At 31.9% G+C, this 19,846-nt stretch overlaps 1 protein-coding gene across 2 annotated transcripts in view; it reads right to left on the reverse strand.

The window, feature by feature from the left end:
- LOC118181494 (uncharacterized) overlaps positions 1 to 15,298 on the reverse strand; it is a 57,845-nt gene extending 42,547 nt beyond the window's left edge. Inside the window, exons 1-4 of one of the 2 annotated variants that reach the window (XM_085811967.1) lie at positions 15,160 to 15,298; positions 4,857 to 4,990; positions 1,821 to 1,868; positions 118 to 168 (exon numbers count right to left, since the gene is read on the reverse strand). In XM_085811967.1, coding sequence (XP_085668093.1) covers positions 118 to 168; positions 1,821 to 1,868; positions 4,857 to 4,950 — 193 coding nt within the window. In that variant the 5' untranslated portion in view covers positions 4,951 to 4,990; positions 15,160 to 15,298. Of the gene's footprint in view, positions 1 to 117; positions 169 to 1,820; positions 1,869 to 4,856; positions 4,991 to 15,159 lie in introns of those variants that run through there. The other variant, XM_085811968.1, reaches the window with a different exon arrangement.
- Positions 15,299 to 19,846: the final 4,548 nt, after the last annotated feature.

Below are 19,846 nucleotides of genomic sequence, written 5' to 3' on the forward strand. Positions count from 1 at the left end.
TAATTTCACCCAAAATTTTTCAATGAACATAATTCAATCAATAAATACAATCAGTGCAGGTGATTATTAAGTTTATTACTTTTTAATACCAATGTAAGATAAATGTTAAATACTTACTTTTTCTAGTTAATTTTGGAGGCATTTCCTTATCTTGTTCATCAGGTACATCTAGTATTCAAAATTAGTAAAATAAGAAACACTGATCATTTTTGAATGAATATTTCTTTATGCTCTCACAGAAATATATACAGTACAAAGTCTGTAATCTGGACGTCCATAATCCGGACCTCAAAGCTACAAACTTTATGCGCATGCGCGTTTAATGTATAACGAACGGTATAAGCTAGGCTAAAATTATCTAACGCATTTCAGTTAATGTTGCAGATTGCACTGTTCCTTAAATCTTCTAATTGGATCCGGCTTATTATTTTTGCAGACTGTTAGAACAATTTTATAAAAATTAAGCTTGAATTTTCGATTATGTCAAAAAGAGTTTCCAATTCTGGAGCTGCCAAAGGATCTACAAAGCGAAAGCATGTTTTGATGTCCATTAAACAAAAAGTGGAATTGCTGCAAAAAATGGATAAAGGCCTATCTGTCTCAAAATTATGCGAGAAGTATGGCATTGGAAAGTCCACTATACATGACACAAGAAAAAGGAACTTTTTGAATTTTTTGTGGAAGCATCTTAAACAACTTACATTGAAAGAAATGTTTACTAAAATAAACAAATAAATATTAAGCTTTTTTTGTAAATTTTGATACCCTTTAGATCATAATTGTTCTTTATTTCATAAATTACGATTTCATATTTTAATTGTATTTCCTTATCTTGTTCATCAGGTATGCAATTCCATCTTACCAGATTTAAATTGATGATCTATAATCCGGAATCGCTGAAGTCCCGACGAGTCCAGATTACGGACTTTGTACTGTATTAAATATAATCAATATTATTAAATAATAAAGCATGGTAATACATATTTTTACTTTTTCTAGCTAATTTTACTTTTTTAAATTTTTTATAACAGGTGCATTTAACAAAAGAACAAATAAAAAAAAGGGGGGAATCTGTAAATTCAATCCAACACCTAGAAGAATTTAAAAAACTGAAATCTGTTTCTGCGCATATTTCAACTTAGCATTCGAAAGTATTTTAAGTCAAGCAGCTATAATAAGCCTACTACACAAAGAATTAATCCCCCAGAAATTAAAGCTAAAGAACAGAAATTCTTAGATTTAAAATAAACTGTTCAAAATGGCAGAATAAAATCGTAGGGAAAAAAAATTGGGTACTTCTTTATTATTGCAACCACCATTATTTAAAACAGCCAACATATGTCACAAAGCATTGACAATCCTAACCACTGTCACTGGTCCTAATAACTATGACTTCTTCTGACAAGCAGACTACTCAGAAGAAGAGTTGCGAGTAGGGTTACTGGTTTGGTGCTGTTCATTAACAAGAGGGATAACAGGCTCAAAGTTTAAGTTTAGAGAATGGATGGCAGAAGTACTTGAAATAGGAAAGTGTTTCTGACATTATATTAAAAGCTATCACAGAAATCTAATACCATAAAACACTTAATCAATAAAGAAAAGTTTTAATTGTTTAAGTGATTGCTATACATATATTTCACTGCAATGCTTGTACCCAAGGCTTGGGACAAGCTATTTAATTGACAACACTTTTTTTCCTCCCAGGGCACAAAATCTGCTTACTCAAAATAATAAACCCAATGTCTTCAATGGGTTTAAAAATAAAAAGTGAAAATAAAGAAATATAAACTCAATATGTTGATGCATTTTTACATATTTACCTGTAACATCAGGCTTTGCATCTTCCTCTTCCATTTTCATACACATTTCTAAAAATTATATAAAACTTCAAACTTCTTACATAAAATGAATGCATGTTAGACATAAACAATAAATAAATGTAATTAAGATTTTTGTAGAACTTTGGGACAACCATAATAAATCATTCACAATGATAATCTAATCTGAAGGGCCTCTAAAATGTCATTTTTCCAGCATGCTTCTTTTATGTGTTCATTTTTTGCTATAATGATAAATTAAAAAAAAAAAAAAAAAATCTGAAATGTTTCAGATTTTAAATTACGTCCAAAGGGGTGTTTTTTAACATTTTGTGTGTTACCTTTCTTTATTAAATATCATGTTCCTCGCACTTAAACCATAAGATCCAGTGCAACAGCAATATCGCAAAATAGTTTTAAAACGAGCATATCTTTAGAATTTCCAATACAGAGACTCATGCGCTGGAGATAAAAATGTTTTTTTCTGCACAACGTTGCCATTGCTCGCTTTGAAATCCTCGAGTTTGTTAATAAAAAATTCGTCAAAGTTTTAAAAAATAGGAAATCGATCATAAAACAAATTTCAAATTTCAAATTTGGTCTTCCACATGCTCATATTCGTTGGAGGATTACGTTATTCAAAACTCGATGACTCTATGTACCGTTGTTTTATCACAATACGAGAAATATACATACATTTATGCAGATTTTTCATTATTTAATTTCTTCAAATATAATGCAGGACTCTAACATTTTGTGGCAACAGTTTGAAAAGTGAACCGACATTTATGAGTCCGACACAAAATGCCAAAACGAAACTAATAGTCCTTCGGGATTCAAATCCCTTTGGACTAAAAGAAAAAAAAAAAAAAAAAAAAAAAAAACAGCAGATGGAATTACCAAGAAAAGGAAACTTTACTATTCATAGGCTTTGTAAAAATAATCAAGAAATGAAATTTTTTAATGAATGTACGTGGCATTGTGCAGGTAGATGACCCCTAAGAAAGAAATCTGACAAAACTGGTTTAATGTATAAAAAAAACTCCATTTTGGCAACATTGTTTTACTTACTATTCATCAGAAGAAATGATATCAATCAAAAGGTATGACAACTATAACCATATATTTGTAACAGTACAACTATTGAATGGAATATTTTTACGAAAAGTCTGCTCAAAATATCTGAGCTGAATAAGCGGGATCATAAAATTCTCGAAATCAATGACAATCTTTATATGCAGGAAAAATTGTGCCAGAAGGAGAATTTTACTTAAACAGTTTATATCTGAATGCATGCACCAAAAAACAAGAGAAAGCTTCTTGGTTGAACTTCCAAACAGAAATGGCTAAAAACTTTTGAAAAACTCTCTCTCTCATTTTTTTTTAACCATTTGGCATTCTATCTAACTTGAAATGCAGAAGTGTTGAGAAAATTGTTTCATAGCTATTTCTGTGGCAACTGCAAAACAATAAATGGAAAAATTTAGTCAATTTAGATTGTGGTTCTTTTGGTGAACTGGCTGCCTCAAAGATGCACAAGCACTAAAAGGAGGAATAAATAAATCAGTAATCATACAGTATACAATCTACCACTTTTAGTTCTTTATTTTTTAGATGGTGGCATTAAAATTGGCTCATTGTTTTTATTCTTTCTTATTTTTCTCCCTTCTACTGCACTGTATGTTCGAATTTAAAAGTAGGATTTTAGTGGTGACATTTAAGAAATAAACTAAAAGTGGTAGATCACATACTACATGATTACTAATAAATCTATTAACTTACAACTAAATATCAGATTTTAAAATTTCTCAAACTGTTCTAAAATTTAATTTCTTAACATGATAACAGTTCTTAACTTTTAAAGAAACTAATATATAATAAAAAATAACACTGGTTTTTGTTACTAAAAATTAAAGAAATTATACTTTTACAAGCTTATTAAATTTTCATTTCAAACTTTCAAGGTGAAAAAACTACCGACAGAGACAAGTGCAGTGAGGAAAAGTTGCAAAGAACTTTGAGCAGTTTCAAGAATATGTGAAACTGATCAAGAGGTAAGGGAGTGAGCCCTCAAAATCCTGTGGCGGGAGGATTGAGTTGGGCTTCTGTGGCAGTGTTGACGGATTGACAAAACAGATCCCAGAACTGGGCCGGGTTGGTTGTGCAAGTTGCGGTTCTTGACACAGTTTCTTCCGCTCTGAGATCACTGTAGCTGGTTGAGAATAGCTCAACGGACTTCAGCTGCTCTCACACGCCGGTTTGTTTCGGAAGAACAACTGTTTGGGACAATTTTTCTGCTTTGTCACAACAGCCAATCACTATAGATCGCTTTAGGGTTAACACAGAGGAAACTGGTTCCCCATTACAAACAAGCTGATAGCTGATTGGTTGAAAACAAACAACTTGCAATTTTTTTGGAAAGGAAGGAAAAAGTTGCACATCTTTCTTTGAATAGTAAACCGGGCAGGAAATTGTCCGAAACAGTTCTTTGCGTGAAATAAGCGCCGTGTGATATGGGCCTAAAAGGCATTAAAAATTAGTTGTTGTTTTAATCATTTCTTTTTTTCTGTCATTTTATTGCAAACCCAAATTAAAAAATAGCATTTTAGTGGTGCCATATAAGAAATAACTAATTAAAAGAGGTATATCAGATATTACATGTTAACTAATAAATCTATGAACTCACTAATATCAGATTTGAACTTTTTCAAATTGTTTTAAAATTCAATTTCTAAAAATAACTATTCTTTTAAAGAAACTTAAAATATAATAATTAAAAAAATACTGATTTTTGTTACTCAAAATTTAAAAAAATTATACTTTTATATGCTTATCAAATTTTAATTCAAACCTTTAAGGTGAAAATTACTGATATTTGCACTAATTAATGTGATTAACAGTGCAAAATTATATACGGGCTTATAATCTTCATTTCTTTTCAACACACATCTCTAATTTATATAATTACCAGTTTCAATATTTATATTTATTAAATATATATTTTTAATCTAGATAAATTTATAAATAATGATATATTACTTGCATATTCTTCATCACGCGCTTTCAAGACGTCCTCAGCCCGATTACAAAATACTCGTGCTTCAGGAAGAATATCATCCTCTTCAGAATCCATCTTATATTTGTAAAAGCCCACTTTACAAATTCTTTCTGAACTAAATACAAACCAATAAACATTAATCACAATGAACAAACTTTACATAAAAATCATAAAAGAGATCCAAAAAAATTCAAATTATATGATTTGGGCTATATTACAGTACTTTATACAGTAATCAGACAAGAAATGCCTTTCAGATAATCAATTTAAGTGATTACTTGTCATATACCCCCAAATTTGTATATTTTTGGGTACTTCTTTGTAATTGCAGCAGATTAGGTGGAATTCCACAGCCTAGCTCTGCAATTTTCTGACGAATCACCAAAGCAGCATGTGGCCTACCACTATTATAATGCAGTATGTGCATCTTAATGAACACTACAGGCTTCATTTCGACTGCTTTGTTTAAATTAAACAGGTGCAGTCCAACCTTTAGTTACCCGAGGGCCAATCAAGCATTGTTAGCATAGGAGAGTGAGGGCCAGAGAGTTTAAAGAAAGAAAATGAATTACATATAAATCACTAGTTTAATGTATCACTTTATTTTACAAGCTAGAAATCAATATGATGATTGGCACTGCTTTTTTGATACAAGTTTATCAATGTCCACTGTAATTTCAGTAAGGTAAAGTCTCGGGCTCGATTCCAGCAGCACTTTCAATACGATTTCTCATTTTTGATTGAATTTGTTTGAGAGCAGAAAAAGCGCGTTCACACACATATTTACTACCAAACAGTGATAAAATTTGCAAAGAGAGTTTATGCAGTTTGGGAAAACGTTCTTTAGAAATCACTTTCCAGAAATGTTCGGTGACATCACACTTTCTAGTCTGGTAGAATAGATCTGCCTGAAGACTACAAATTTCTATTTGAAGGTCGCAAGTGACCTCACATACTTCAATTTCCATGGGGTTGTTTAACAATGAAAGTTTTGTTTTTAGGGAATCGAAATCCTGGAATCTGTCCTGGAATGTTTTCTTGCTATCAGTAATTATTTCATGAAACATATTAAAATTTGTGTCATTTTCTTCTTTCAGCTGCTGACAAAATGTGAAGTGTGGCATATTTTTTGCCTTCAGTGCAATTTGCATTACATTAAATTTTTACAAAAGCCTTCAATATGTCCATAAAGCTGGAATATATTTTATTTTCTGCCTTGTAGCTTCAAGTTTAAAGCATTTAGATGGGTTGTTAAATCTGTCAGAAAAACAAGATTATTTAAAACTGGATTTCTTCCAATTTTTCTTGATACTCATGCCCAATGTTTTCTTTTTTGAGGAAAGCAAGAACTTTATTCCTCAACCCAAAAAACTGTTGCTGACAATTTCCAGCACTTAGCCACCGCACTTATAGCTTATATACTGAAATGTCACTATATTCAGCATCCAAATTGTCCACAAATGCAATAAATGTTATGTGCCCCTGGGTTTTGCCTCCTCTTATTAAAATTACAACAGTTTTCATTGTCTGAGCCTTATAATTTTTATTATTTCACTATTACATTTAATATAATTATTTATATTATATAAAGCAGTAAGAAGGGTCTTTTGTTTTTTCAAAAGTTTAACTAATGTTTTTTTTCAAATGTTTCAAATGTTTTTTTTTTCCATTAAAGAAAGACAAGTGCCATCAAAATGAATAAGTGGGCAGCATGTTGGATCACGCTGGTTTAAATCATTCGTTTGTTGCTAATATCTCTTTGAATTCAGCTTTTTGTTAGGTTTCAAAAGCTTGTAATGTACTGGTCCTTTGATGTCCAACCACATACAGAGCCTGAAACTTAGCGGCAGAAGGAGCACATTGTCCAGGCTCAGTAAATTCTTTACCTAATGAAGTTTATGTAGGTAAACCACTTTTTATCACCAGTTATTATCCAGTCAAAAAAGGGTTCATTCTTGTTCCAAATGTTGTCAAAAAAAGATCTTGCTCTATCATGGTCTTGATAATATTGTCATCGATCAAAGATGCTGCCCAGAATATCCCTTATTTTCAAGGTCAAATTCTGTTTCAAATTTTTCAAACCATCTCCTGCACTTTCAATCCACAACAAAATCTCTACAAAAAACTGTCACTAAATTTCAACATGCTTTTGTAGTCATTGCTAAATAATAAAACTACATTTGTTCATTATCTTTATGCAGAGAAAGCCTCAGTTACACGTTATCAAAGAATACAGGCTGGCGCTAAGGCTGCGAGTGTGCATACAATGTTACTGGTGTAATGATGATAGTTTGTACCATGGCACGATAAGATTAAACCTCTCATCTGATTACCATAATGGCCTTATCTGAATCTAGTTGCAATGTAGTGACAAACTATGTGGTCCTATATTATGCATTATAACATAGGACTTTTTATTAATTAATTTTACTTATTTATAATTCAATTATGCATTATAACATAAGACTGGCATCACAGCCATTGGATTAATATTTCACTTAAGCCAAGCACAGTACTGCTAGAAATTTTTTAGCTATAGTAGCAGGAGAATTGAAAAGTAGTATGTGATGTCAGAGATCATGCGATTTCTTATGACAACACTGGTATGTCAGCTCACATGATCACTGACGCTTTGTAGGTTCTGTAACTTAGCCTATAATTCGATTCTCAGTCATTTCATTAGCCATATTAATTTTGATGAAAATCTAAAACAACATAGCTAATCCTTCATTCTTTAAACCTCAAGTTCTTCTTTTGATCAATTATCAGTTAATTAGGGTTACTTTTTCAGTTAATTAAGAAAATTCTTAGACTTGGGAAATGTAATGAAAAGAAACCTTTAGAGAGAGCAAACTTTTTAGTACCTAGGGAGGTGCTGGGTGACAGAATTTAGGACCCACTCAGACTGCACTGCAAGCAAAATGTTTAGTACCAGCCCAGCCTGTTTTTCACCTACTAGAAATAACTGGAATTACCTATGTGTGACCATATATGGCACACACTATACAAAAATTCCCAAATTTCTCATTTTCTATGGTATGTGTATTCATCAGTGCTTTTGTTTAACCCTCTGAGTGGCAGTCACATATTAGCTCATAATTTAAGATATTTTGCTTTTTTACATTCTTCAACAATGTAAATGTCATCTTAAAGAACAAAAGTTTATGAAAATAGAAATTGAAGTATGTAATTACGCAAATTTAGCTAATAAATACTATTTAAATACAGGTATTCATGACAGATCCAAAATCCTGTGCTGCTCAGTCATTTAAGATCCCAAATTCTGAATCTTCAGTCCCTGATCGTATTCTGATTGATATTTACCACAGATTAACCACAGCTGTAATAGATAAATTTCAGCAATGGATCAAAATACACAGAGTGGCATAATTCAAGCACACAACTACCAACATTTCCTCTCTACCAGATTATGCATTAGTAAATGTTGTCACTCCTCAAAGACAGAAAAGATGCCAATTTCTTAATGTTCTGAAAATCAAAAAGCTTTTGCAATAATTTTACTCCTGTAATTATATTAACTATATAGTAAATATGGCTTTCATAGTTCTCATCTTTTATAATATTAGAATTCTACAGATTAGAAATGCAAGCATACTAAATTCATATAAGATTTAGAAACAAACAGGAATATAATCAAAGTTCTTTCTTTCCTTTTAAATACTAACTTTTGAACTGACTTGTAATAAATAGAGTTTAATAATAAAAATTGAACCAATATGTATTTATAAACAAACTGAAGAAATTTTCAGGTAAAAAATGAATAAAAAGGATAATGAATGTCTAGATCAGTTGTAGTCAAGCTTTTTGGCAATATGAACCCTACTTTAGACTGGGATAGGACACTCCACTCCAGGAGCCCATTGAAAAGGAACGTTTTGTTCAGGGATGCCACATAGCCAGCCTATTTACCTAGGTTTGAACTATCAATGAGTGCAAATGATGGCAAGGAACATGTCTAAGGACAGAGGTGCTTTCGTGAAGGACTTTTTAAAGAAAACTGGGATCATATTCACATAACACCTGGAAGCAGCCAATTCAAATATTTTGATTTGAATCTGGGTCGATCTACCAGTGCTCAGAAGTTTCATTGTTCAGCTGCTGGTATATGACAATTGAAATGAGGACTTCAGAATAAAATAATAGTTAAGGTTAATATAGTAAGAAAATGAAATTTGATATCTTGTGGGCATAACAATCAATTTGCAATTACTTTCTCAATACCGTTTGAAAATTGTATGCATTAAAAAACAGTCATTATTTATTTTGATTTTTGGATAAATGAGCATTAAAAACAGCAATTACTTAATTTCATTTATTAAAGTTAAGAAAGTATAGGTCTACACATAAAAACTGAATTTATTATGACTGACTGTAAATGCTATAGACAAAATTATACAGTAAAAATATATTTTAAAACGTTAAAAAATTTATTCTTTGCATCCTTCTCGATTTAGGTCTGTTTCCGCGATTCCTGTTTGCGCATTTTTAAACAATCTTCCTGTTTGTGCGAAATCGGGGAGTACAGTCCCCCTTCCAAAGTTCCTCAGGAGATGTCAGGATGAGTCATTAAGAAGAGCTGGGCAGTTCCTTTGTGAATAAGTTAGTCATCGTCTTGACATTGTTAGGCAGAAGATGTGTCTTAGTTTAGGCTCCTCTCGAAATCTTTAGTTTCATTCCACTTTAAAATCTTTAGTAATAGCTGTTATTTTTCGTATCTAAATCAGTATGGATGTTTTAGAGATTATTGAAACTAAAAGGAAAAAGCCTTTAGCCCTTTACAAAGGTTATCAATATCGAATTCGGAATAGAAATAAAGAAAATGTAGTTTATTGGATTTGCATAAATGAAAAAACTAAAAGCTGCAAAGGCTCAATTAAGACCAAGGAAGAAGTTGTTTTAGAAGAAAAAATTCATTTATGTCACCCTGATACAGCATATTCTTTAGTAAAAAAAAACAAATATTTGTAGCAAAAATGAGAGCGAAAGAAGAAAATGTTTCACTTTCTCAAATTTACAAAGAAGTTGGAAAACTATAAAGTCAAGGCCTTGACACATTAACGAATATTCCGCAGTTTTCAAGTGTTAAAACAGCTCTATACAAATCTAGGCAAAGTGCTGAAGGATACGATCGAGAAGCTACATATATGGAAGATTTAGAAATTCTTAATGAATTATTAGCAATGGATGATAACTTTAGTTTCTTGTTGTTCGATGATTTAAAAGATAGCCGAATTTTGGTATTTTCAAGTAAGAAGGGGAGGGAAGCATGAAAAACGGCAAAACTTTCTTTATGGATGGAACTTTTAAAAGTTTCTCAAAGCTTTTCTCTCAAATTTATACTATCCATGTTGATATTGGAAGTACATCTAACGAGATTAATGTTGTTCCTGTGTTGTTTTGCTTACTTCCCGATAAGCGAAAGCAGACTTATGAGAGATTATTTCGCTTAATTAAAAATCATACTTCTGATTGGGATCCTAAAGAAATTGTGATGAATTTTGAAATTGCAGTTATAATTTCGCTGAAAAATATTTTTCCTTCTTTAAATATAAGAGGCTGCAATTTCCACTTAAATCAGTGTCTGTAGAGAAAGATTCAAGATTTGGGACTTTTTAACGAATATAGGTATAATGAATAAATTAGATCCCATCTCAGAATGTGCGCGTCCCTTGCATACATACCCGCGGAATGTGTCGATGATGGTTGGCTGTGCATACAAGAAAGTTCACCTCGTAATGCAAGATTAGAGGCATTTTATGATTACTTTGTTGAGCAGTGGCTTGAAAACGATGTCTTAAGTATACAGATGTGGAACTGCAATGAAAAATTGCACAGGACCAATAATATTTTGAAGGATGGCATCATAAATTTAATTGTGTTATTAGGAAAATCCATCCTAAAACTCTAGAACTGATAAAATTTTTGAAAAACGGAGCTAAAGAAAGTGATTATTTTATAGATTGTCATTATGTAAATTTAGAAGGGAAAAGAAGGAAAACAAGTGTGGTCAAAACAGAGAAAAGAATCCAATGTATTATACAAGAATTTTACTCATCACAAAATAGAAGAAAGTGCTTATTATCTCTTTCTTATCTACAAAAATTCGATTAAAACATATGAAAATTTTCTCTAAAAATAACTTAATAATAATTTTTTTTAAAAAAAAAGGAAAGTGACTAAAATCATACAACTTTTAAACATGCCAGTATTTTTACTGCCAGTCCTAAGCCTGGAAAAGTGTGAAGGAAAGTTGAATTTTCTGTGTTATTAAATTGATAATTTTAGTTATAAGGTATTTTCTGCCTCCTTTCCGCATGCCTTCATGATTAGTTAGAAGCATACTCGGGCGTGTATTCGAGAGGTCCAGGGTTCGAGACTCGGGGAGGGCACTGCATATTTTTCACGTTTGCTGCATTGATTAAACCTAATAACGTCACACTGTAATCAAATTTATTAAATATTCTAATCGTAGCATGCATTTTTAAGGGATTATCAGAGATTTCGAAAGCACGAATTTTAAGGGATTATCAGAATATCGCAATATTCAACGAATACTGAATTCTCCACTTTTTAAATATCCACCGTCAGAGTAAACTAAAGTCGTCTGATATTTGCCTTAAAGAAGCTGATTGTAGTTACTCTTCAGTTACAACTGTTGAACCAGTGTTTCCGAAGTTTTTAATATTGCCACCATACGAATAAATTAAATTGTGAATCGCATTTACAGTTGGAATTGAAAGTGACTCACAAAGTACAGTTTCTCTTAAAAAAGAAGCTAGATGAATAGGAGATTTAGAATAACAGCATTTTAAAATGAAATAATATCAAGTTGATAATAATTAAGAATTTCATTATATACAAATACAGATGTGTATATAAAAATAAATGACTTAAAATATACTCTTTAACTATTTATATTTACTGTCAATAATTACTAACAAGTATATACACATAATTAATTATTTTAAATTAGTATGATAAATATATACAATCACTGCTGAATCATGCGCTATGCTTCTGGAATTTCTGAATTAAATCTTTGAAACTAACATATTTACCTTTGACAATTAATAAATTTATCAATGGTAATGCATTTGGATATTCCGCATTGGTATTAGGATGTAATTAATGTATTTGGATATTCCGATAAATGCAAGTAAAGCAAGTCCATTCAATTGAGATTCAGATGCTATATTTCTGAATTAAGACTTTGACAATTTACACCTAGGAAAAAAAAAAGCTTCTGTTGGCTAGGACAAAGCTTTCTCAGAAGCTGCCTTGATATTCGAGGTATATTTTCATCTCATCTGTCTTTCTTTTCGCAAAGAATATATATTCTGAGATTTTATTATAATTCAAATTTATGCAGAATTTCGGAAGAATACTGTTTTTAATTTAGAAACGATCTTTTAGTTCATTGCCAAAATCATCACAGAGTTTGAACATCTCTTCCATTTTAAATACAGTACTTCATTTATACAAAGATATACAAAGACTCAGACTTCGTAAATATCTTTCGATTATTTCTTTTAAAAATTCTTTTTTTAAATCTAAAAATTTTTGCTTTCCTACGTGTCGGAAGAGGCCAACGCCCAGTCGGTCCCCCATTATGTCCCCCAGTCGGAACCCCTTTGGAAGGGGGGAGTAATGAAATTGATGATTTCGCGCAAACAGGAAGACACCATCCTTCTCTTACAAAAATAATAATAATTAAAAAAAAAATCTGAAAGGCTTCAGATTTTAAATTACGTCCATAGGGGCATTTTTTCAAACGTTTCAAGTGTTACCTTTATTAAATATCATGTTTTTCTCATAAAATTCAGTTCAACAGCAACATTGCAAAATAACTCTAAAATAAGCATGTCTTTAGAATTTCCAATACACAGTCTCACACGCTGGAGATAAAAACGTTTTTTCTGTATAATGTTGCCATTGCTCGCTTTGAAATCCTTGAGTTTGTGAATTTAAAGTTTTACAAAATATGAAATCTATAATAAAACAAATTCCAAATTGGGCTTCCAGATGCCCATACTTGCACTAAGATTATGTCATTCAAAACTGGATGGCTCTAGGTAACGTTGTTTTATCACAATGTGAGAAACATGCATACATTTCTGTAAATTCTTCATTATTTAATTTTTTCAAAGTTGTAAATTCTTCATTATTTAATTTTTTCAAAGTATCTATCTAATAGTAAAGTATTTGGTAGCAATGAATTTGAAAAGTGATACAGTCTTTTTTAAAGTTTTCAATGCAAAATGAAAACAATAGTCCTTCAGAAAAAAAGCCCCTTTTGGACTAATAAACACAGCACAACTCATAATCACTTTTAAGCTATAACTGAATATATTCTGTAATAAGCAGCAATTTCTGTAGTGTAGAATTGGGGCCCCTTCAATATGTGAATTTTTTTTTTTTTTTTTTTAAATTTTGGCGATGAAACCTCACTTCTGGTTACCATGATAGTTTTAACTTTGTCTTAGCTTCCTGATTTTTTTTTTAAATGAAAATAGATTGATCTGTACATGGACAAATTTAAGGCAGTGCCAATGCCTAGTTGGCAATTCTGAGATTTTTTTTAAGTGAAAACAGATCGATGTGTACATGGACACAGAGTTTGGGCAATTCTTTGACTTCACATTTGGTTTTATGTAGCGGCCATCTTGAAATTGTGCCTTTCTGGTGCCGATCTTGGCGTCAAAAAAGAATCCCCCAAAACAAGGGGCACCTAATTGTAAACTTTTACCGTAGCATTAATATATTTTAATAAAACTTAAATGCCTAAAGTAATGACTACAAGTACTCCGATTGTGAAACACAACAGAACTAGGGATGGGGGATGAAAGAAAAGATAGAAAGTAAATTTTAGCTACTTTTCCGTAATGCACTTGCTATGCATTATGGTGAGTTTATTAATTGCAAACACTTTCTAGTTAAAAAAATAGTTTAGAGATACACATATGCATACACAACGACAGGCCAGAAAGCACTACTGTTAGCTCTCGGCAGATGTATGGCTTCCCTCTCATAGGCAACAAAAATCGTGGCAAGTAACAAAAAAGTACAAACAAATTAAATGAGTGAAATGTTGCTTTTTAAGTAGAATTTTTAATTTTTGGTTATTCAGTTTTAGGGATTTTTCTGTTGCACAACCACCACGCATTTGAGAGGTTTTTTGGTAGTAAATACATAACCAACCAAAGAAATCCAGGAAATTTCAGAAGGTAGTTTTACTGTGTTCCTAACTTTCAATTTTTTTAATATACTAAAGGTCTAATAGAACACAATACAAAAGGAGAAAACAATCGTCTCGGGGCATTTAAAAATAAAGACAAATCCACCTAATAAAAAAATACAGTCAATGGCTTTCCTCCTTCCAAATTAACATATAGGTACTTTTTATTCTTTAAAAATACAAAAATGTATGAGATATATGTCGTGGTATAAACTATGCATGTATCCATAAACTATTAGGATGGAAGAAGAAAAAAAAAAAAAAAAAAAAAAAAAAACAAGTGCAGAATCGCCCACTTATTTGATTGGCGCTTTTTAGAAGAGTAAGAATTGGATTTTTGTCAATTTTTTTCACTTTTGAAGTGAAAATAGGTCGACGTGTACATGGATAAAGTCAAGGGAGTGTGCGCAATGCCATTTTTGTGCAATTCTGAGAGGTTTTTTTTAAGTGAAAATAGGTTGATGTGTACATGGATACCCAGTATGTGCAATTCTTAAAAACGCGCCAAGCAGTGGGCGATTCTGCACTTTCCCCAAAATAATAATAATGTAAAATCAAGAATCAGTATAGCATTTCTTCTAATACTGAGACCTCTAATATACTATGATTACTTAATTAATAAATAATACAGTAATGAAAATAAAAGAGACGAAATATGCTGAACAAGTAATAAACAGATAAGTCATTGAATTTCAGCATGCACGCTTTTCTGGCTCACTGCTTATGTTAGACACCCCAGCTCAGCATTACTAAAACCCTACGAATTCCATCTAAATGCATTGTCTGGCTTCTGAAACTTAAATTAGTGAACATGCGACAAAATGCATATAATTACTAAGCTAATTCACAATTCTGGTAAAAGAATAGGAGGAGCGAAATTGCTTTCATAGATATTAGAATTTGCAAATTATCTAGTTACACGAAATTTGTCAGAGCAGCAAATAATAATGCTATTATTTTATAAAATTAAAAAAAAACACTCATGTTTATTTGCCTGTAAACAGCTTTAAAATTAAAATTAAACTTACGATATTCAAATCTTAGAATATGGCCTTTAACCATTTACTAATAAGACGCGAGTGCTGCCAAAAATGATACGTAAATAAATTGTAACGCATTTTTAGAAAACGCTTATCTTACGACGCTATCTTTTCTATTCCTTATCCTAGTATCTACCTCTGTTGGTTGTAAAAAGCTCCTTTTCTTCTCCATCGGCAACAGATTTCATTTCATATTTGAAAAATGAACTTTCTACATATATTCTGCTTATTATGTATATTTATTTTGCTTTACCACTTAGGGAAATGTATGGATAGGCATTAACACTTATTTGAGTATATTTCAAAATATTGTGAGATTTCGCGGAGGGCGTTAGCACTAAACGAAAGATATTTAGAAATTCTCCTTGAAATTTTGCTGTAAAGATGGCATCAGTTCCATAAGTGTTTTAACGAATTCGCTAAATTTTTATCAGGGAATAACCACGACTAGTTTATCCTAGGTTGTTGGGGTACCTCTTTTGGGAAACTACTTGCATCCACATATTTTTTTCATCCTTAAACGAAATATTATTACCAACGTCATTATCAGAATAATTATAAGTTTCTCTGTTTGCGTAAGACGGACAGTCTTACATATAGAGACAAAGCCATTGCTGTCCGATGTCTTATCCCAGAAGAAATTAAAATCCACGAAACAGTGAAGCTGAAAACATCCGCAACAATACGCAGTGCAGTAACTACCATGCTTTAACTGTTAAAGGATTCATCCCATCTAAGTAACCGTATTTAACGTTTCCACTTGTGTTTACTCTAGCATTCGTACTTTCTAGATTCTATCCCTTTTTCCATTACAAAAAGAGGGAAATGGTACTGCGTAGCTTATTTTAAGCGTATTTTTAAATGCACCCTCCACTGAGTGACAATCCTTCCAAAATCTGTTGCATCTAGGATGTTTAAAATGTCATCTTGATCTGAAATCTCTTACTTGAGGTTGCGAAAATTCGTAGAGAGTCAATATTTATTACTTCCCATTTTTTGGATGCACTACGGGTAGACTTAAAACCAGAATAAAATATATGGCTCTACTAAAGCATTACGTCATTTTGATAGTGATACGTAAAAATACGTAAAAAAATTTCTTCCAAAGCAAGCATTCACACTAGGAAGGAATGAATTCTTTTTTCTTTTTTAAGCTGAACTAAATCATCAAAATAAATAAATAATAATTGTTCTTTCAGACAAGAGCTCAGTTAGTTAAATTCTTATAGTGTTGGTGTTTCACAGTTGAATTAAAAAAGTACCTATCAAACACGGAAAATTTTTTACTTTTACGACAGTTTTTATTTTAAACAACAGATGTTACAGGATGCTTTTTGATTACACGCAAGTGTGTGCATTTGGGAGGGGGAGGTAGCAGCGGGATTTCGTTTTTGAGTATCAACCTATTAGTAGGTGAGATGAAAGAAAAGCAGATTTCTCCGTTGAGTATATTTTCAAATCTCCTAGGAATGTGAACGAAGGGAGAGGCGGGTCAGAAATGACCAAACAGCGATCCTTAGCTTAATGAATTACGAATACGGACGATACCCCTACACAAAGGACGTAGGGGATCTAAATAAACATTTAGGAATAATCTTGGGGAGAAATACATGCTGGCAGAAGACAGCAATAAATTAGATACTGTAAATCTTGTAAAGATAGTTTAATGTCGCCGTAAACTGTTATCGTAGAGATTTTTCCCGGAAGAGAATATTAAAGTATGTTAATAATAATAATAATAATATAATATATAGTTTAGATAAGTTCTGGGAACAGTGAGTGTTGTCGTCATCAGGAGATCGTGCTTCGCGATAGTGTCGTTAAAAAAAAGCAATAGTTTGTAATTCCAATAAAAGCATCGTATTTTTGCTCTGCTATTTGTTTTCTCTCTATTTTTTAGAAATACCTTTTTAGGTTACGTATTTTTAAGAAATACTTTTTTAGATTATGGGCCCAGCAAGCTTCCATATTGCGTCAAATGTTTTGAATTGATGTTTTCTCGAAGAAACGGAACTCGTTAAGCCTAATCAAGTAAGTGTTTTGTTTTCGTTATAGCAATCGAAAGTTGTTTAGAAATCAAAGTATGGAATTATCTAAGGTCCAAGTAAAGCCTTTATCAGGTGAAAGCGATTGGCTTATATGGAAATACAGGATAAAATTTGTTTTAAATTATCATCCTGGTGCTTTAGAAATTGTAGAAGGAACTACAGTGAAACCAGAAATTCTTCCTGTAGATGCTCCGATTGCTCAACAAGAGAAATATAATGAAGCTGTTAAGAAGTTTCAAAATGCAAACACTAGTGCTATGATGGTATTAACGAATTCCATGACGGAAGAAACTCTGCAAAAAGTTATGAGATTTCAGACTGCTAGAGAAGTGTGGTTGGAATTACATAAGTTATTTGAAGCATCATCAGAAAATCAATTGTATAATATATGCATGCAATTTTTTCAATTCAAGTGGAATGAAAATGATAATATGGCAGCTCATCTTTCCAAATTAAAAAACTTATGGAATGAGTTGAATTCAGGACTTGAAAAGAAAAATGAAAATAAGTTACCTGACATGCTACTCAATTGAAAGATTTTAGATGTCTTACCAGGACAATACCATTTGTTTAAGTCAAGTTGGTTACTCTTGGGTGAAGACAAAAGAACAGTTGATGAGTTAACAGCACAGCTTTGCTGTCATGAAAGAGAATTTAAAAGTCATGAGAAAGATAATACAAATGAACAAGTGGCATTAGTAATGTAAAAATCTGAAAAACAAAAGCAATATAAAAAAGGCAAATTCAGAAGAAAACCAAGAAAAGAAGATATAAGCAATTATTGCAAAAAGAAAGGACACTGGGTAAAAAGATTGTAAACAGTGGATTGCTGATGGAAGACCACCCAAGAATAGGTTAACGAAAACCAATGAAGGAAATACAGGCAGTGTAATACTGATGTCCATTGACGAAGAGGCTAAGACTGATCAAACATCTTTTTGGATTGATAGTGGAGCTACAAGACATATCACGAATTGTTTCACATACTTTATTGACTTTATGAAGTTTGATAGTCCCTGTAGCATCAAGGCTGCTTGAAAAGAAACTTTAGTTGCTCTTGGTAAAGGTACAGTATGTGTCAAAACAACTATTGGTAGTAAAATACAAAGAATTTACCTTAAAGATGTTTGGTATGTACCTGAGATAAACAGAAATTTATTTTCTTTACTTGCTGCTCAAGATAGAAATCCGAATAGTAAATTTATTTCAACAGTTACAGAATGCTGGTTAAAGGTTAATGGTCAAGTAGTGCTTTTTGGAACTCGGAAAGTATATGGTACTTTATACAAGGCAGCTATCTAACCTATTATGCCTGATAAAATTATAGAAGTGCATGCTGCTGAAGCAGACAATTCCTTGTTAGAGTTATATCATCACAGATGGGGACATCAAGATAAACGTCACATTAAGAACATGCTTGAGAAAGAATTAGGAATTAAAATCCCATTTGAAAGAAAATTGTGTGAACCATGCATTTTTCGCAAAGCACACCGTTTACCATTTGGCATAAGAAAGCCAGCCAGCAAGCCTGGTGAATTAATTTCAGCTGATGTCTGTGGACCTTTTGATGAATCTTTCCAGAAGAAAAGATACTTAGTTGTGTTTAAAGATAGCTACACAAAGTTTCGTTATGGGTATTTTATCAAGGAAAAATCTGCTGTTGTAAATATTGTTACGAATTTGGTATTTAAAAAGCAAATGTTAGTTCAATTATAAATTAAATGGTTTTATTTCTCGCGCAGTGCAGCGCGTGACGAATATTAAAAGAAAGCTAAGCCGGAAAATTGAAAATACAAGAGCGCGTGCATTAAATAAATAAATAACTCTTTTTCATTTCGAGAAAGTACTGGAAAATTCTAGCGCGTGATTTTAAAATGTTATAAAAGGAGGAAAACATCTCAGTTCGTAGTAGTTGCTTAGTTTGTTGTTGTTTAGAAAACTGCCGTTGTTGATTATAGCGAATTCGCGGATTAGCGTTCTTTAGCTGTTTTGAATTACGTTCTATTGTACATTTAAGTAGTTAAAAGATAACTACTGTGAGATATTGTGATACTGCATGATAATTTGAGAAAATTTAAGCATTTCTGTTGTGATAATAATAAATTTTTGTTCATTTTTCATCGGATTTGTGCATTCATTTAGTAACGAATCCGTACGCACGCAACAATATGTTACAACACATGCTTGCCCACGCTAAAATTTTAGGACATTCAGTCAAAGAATTTCTCAACGATAATGGAGGCGAGTTTGACAATGACAAAGTGCGTGCTATTTTGCATTCTGAAGGTATAACTCAAAGACTAACAGCACCTGATTCTCCTGAACAAAATGGCTCTAGTGAAAGAGACATACGTACAATAATCGAAATGGTAAGAACATTTAAGTACTCAAATTCTGAAGCTCATTTTCCTGCAACAATGTGGGCTGAACTAGTCAACACTGCCATATATGTACTCAACAGAACTGGCAAATGATCAGTAGAAGGCATGAGGTTTCTGAGCTATGGTTTAAAAAGAAACCTGGAGTTAAGCATCTTCGTATTGTAGGATCTGTGTGTTATGCCCATATTCCTAAACAAAGAAGAAGGAAAATTGATAATAAAGCTACAAAAGCTTATTTAATTGGTT

The sequence above is a fragment of the Stegodyphus dumicola genome, chromosome 2 (assembly GCF_044657685.1).
Source record: "Stegodyphus dumicola isolate Sdum_Otavi_A_Nest chromosome 2, ASM4465768v1".
NCBI classification, from domain to species: domain Eukaryota; kingdom Metazoa; phylum Arthropoda; class Arachnida; order Araneae; family Eresidae; genus Stegodyphus; species Stegodyphus dumicola.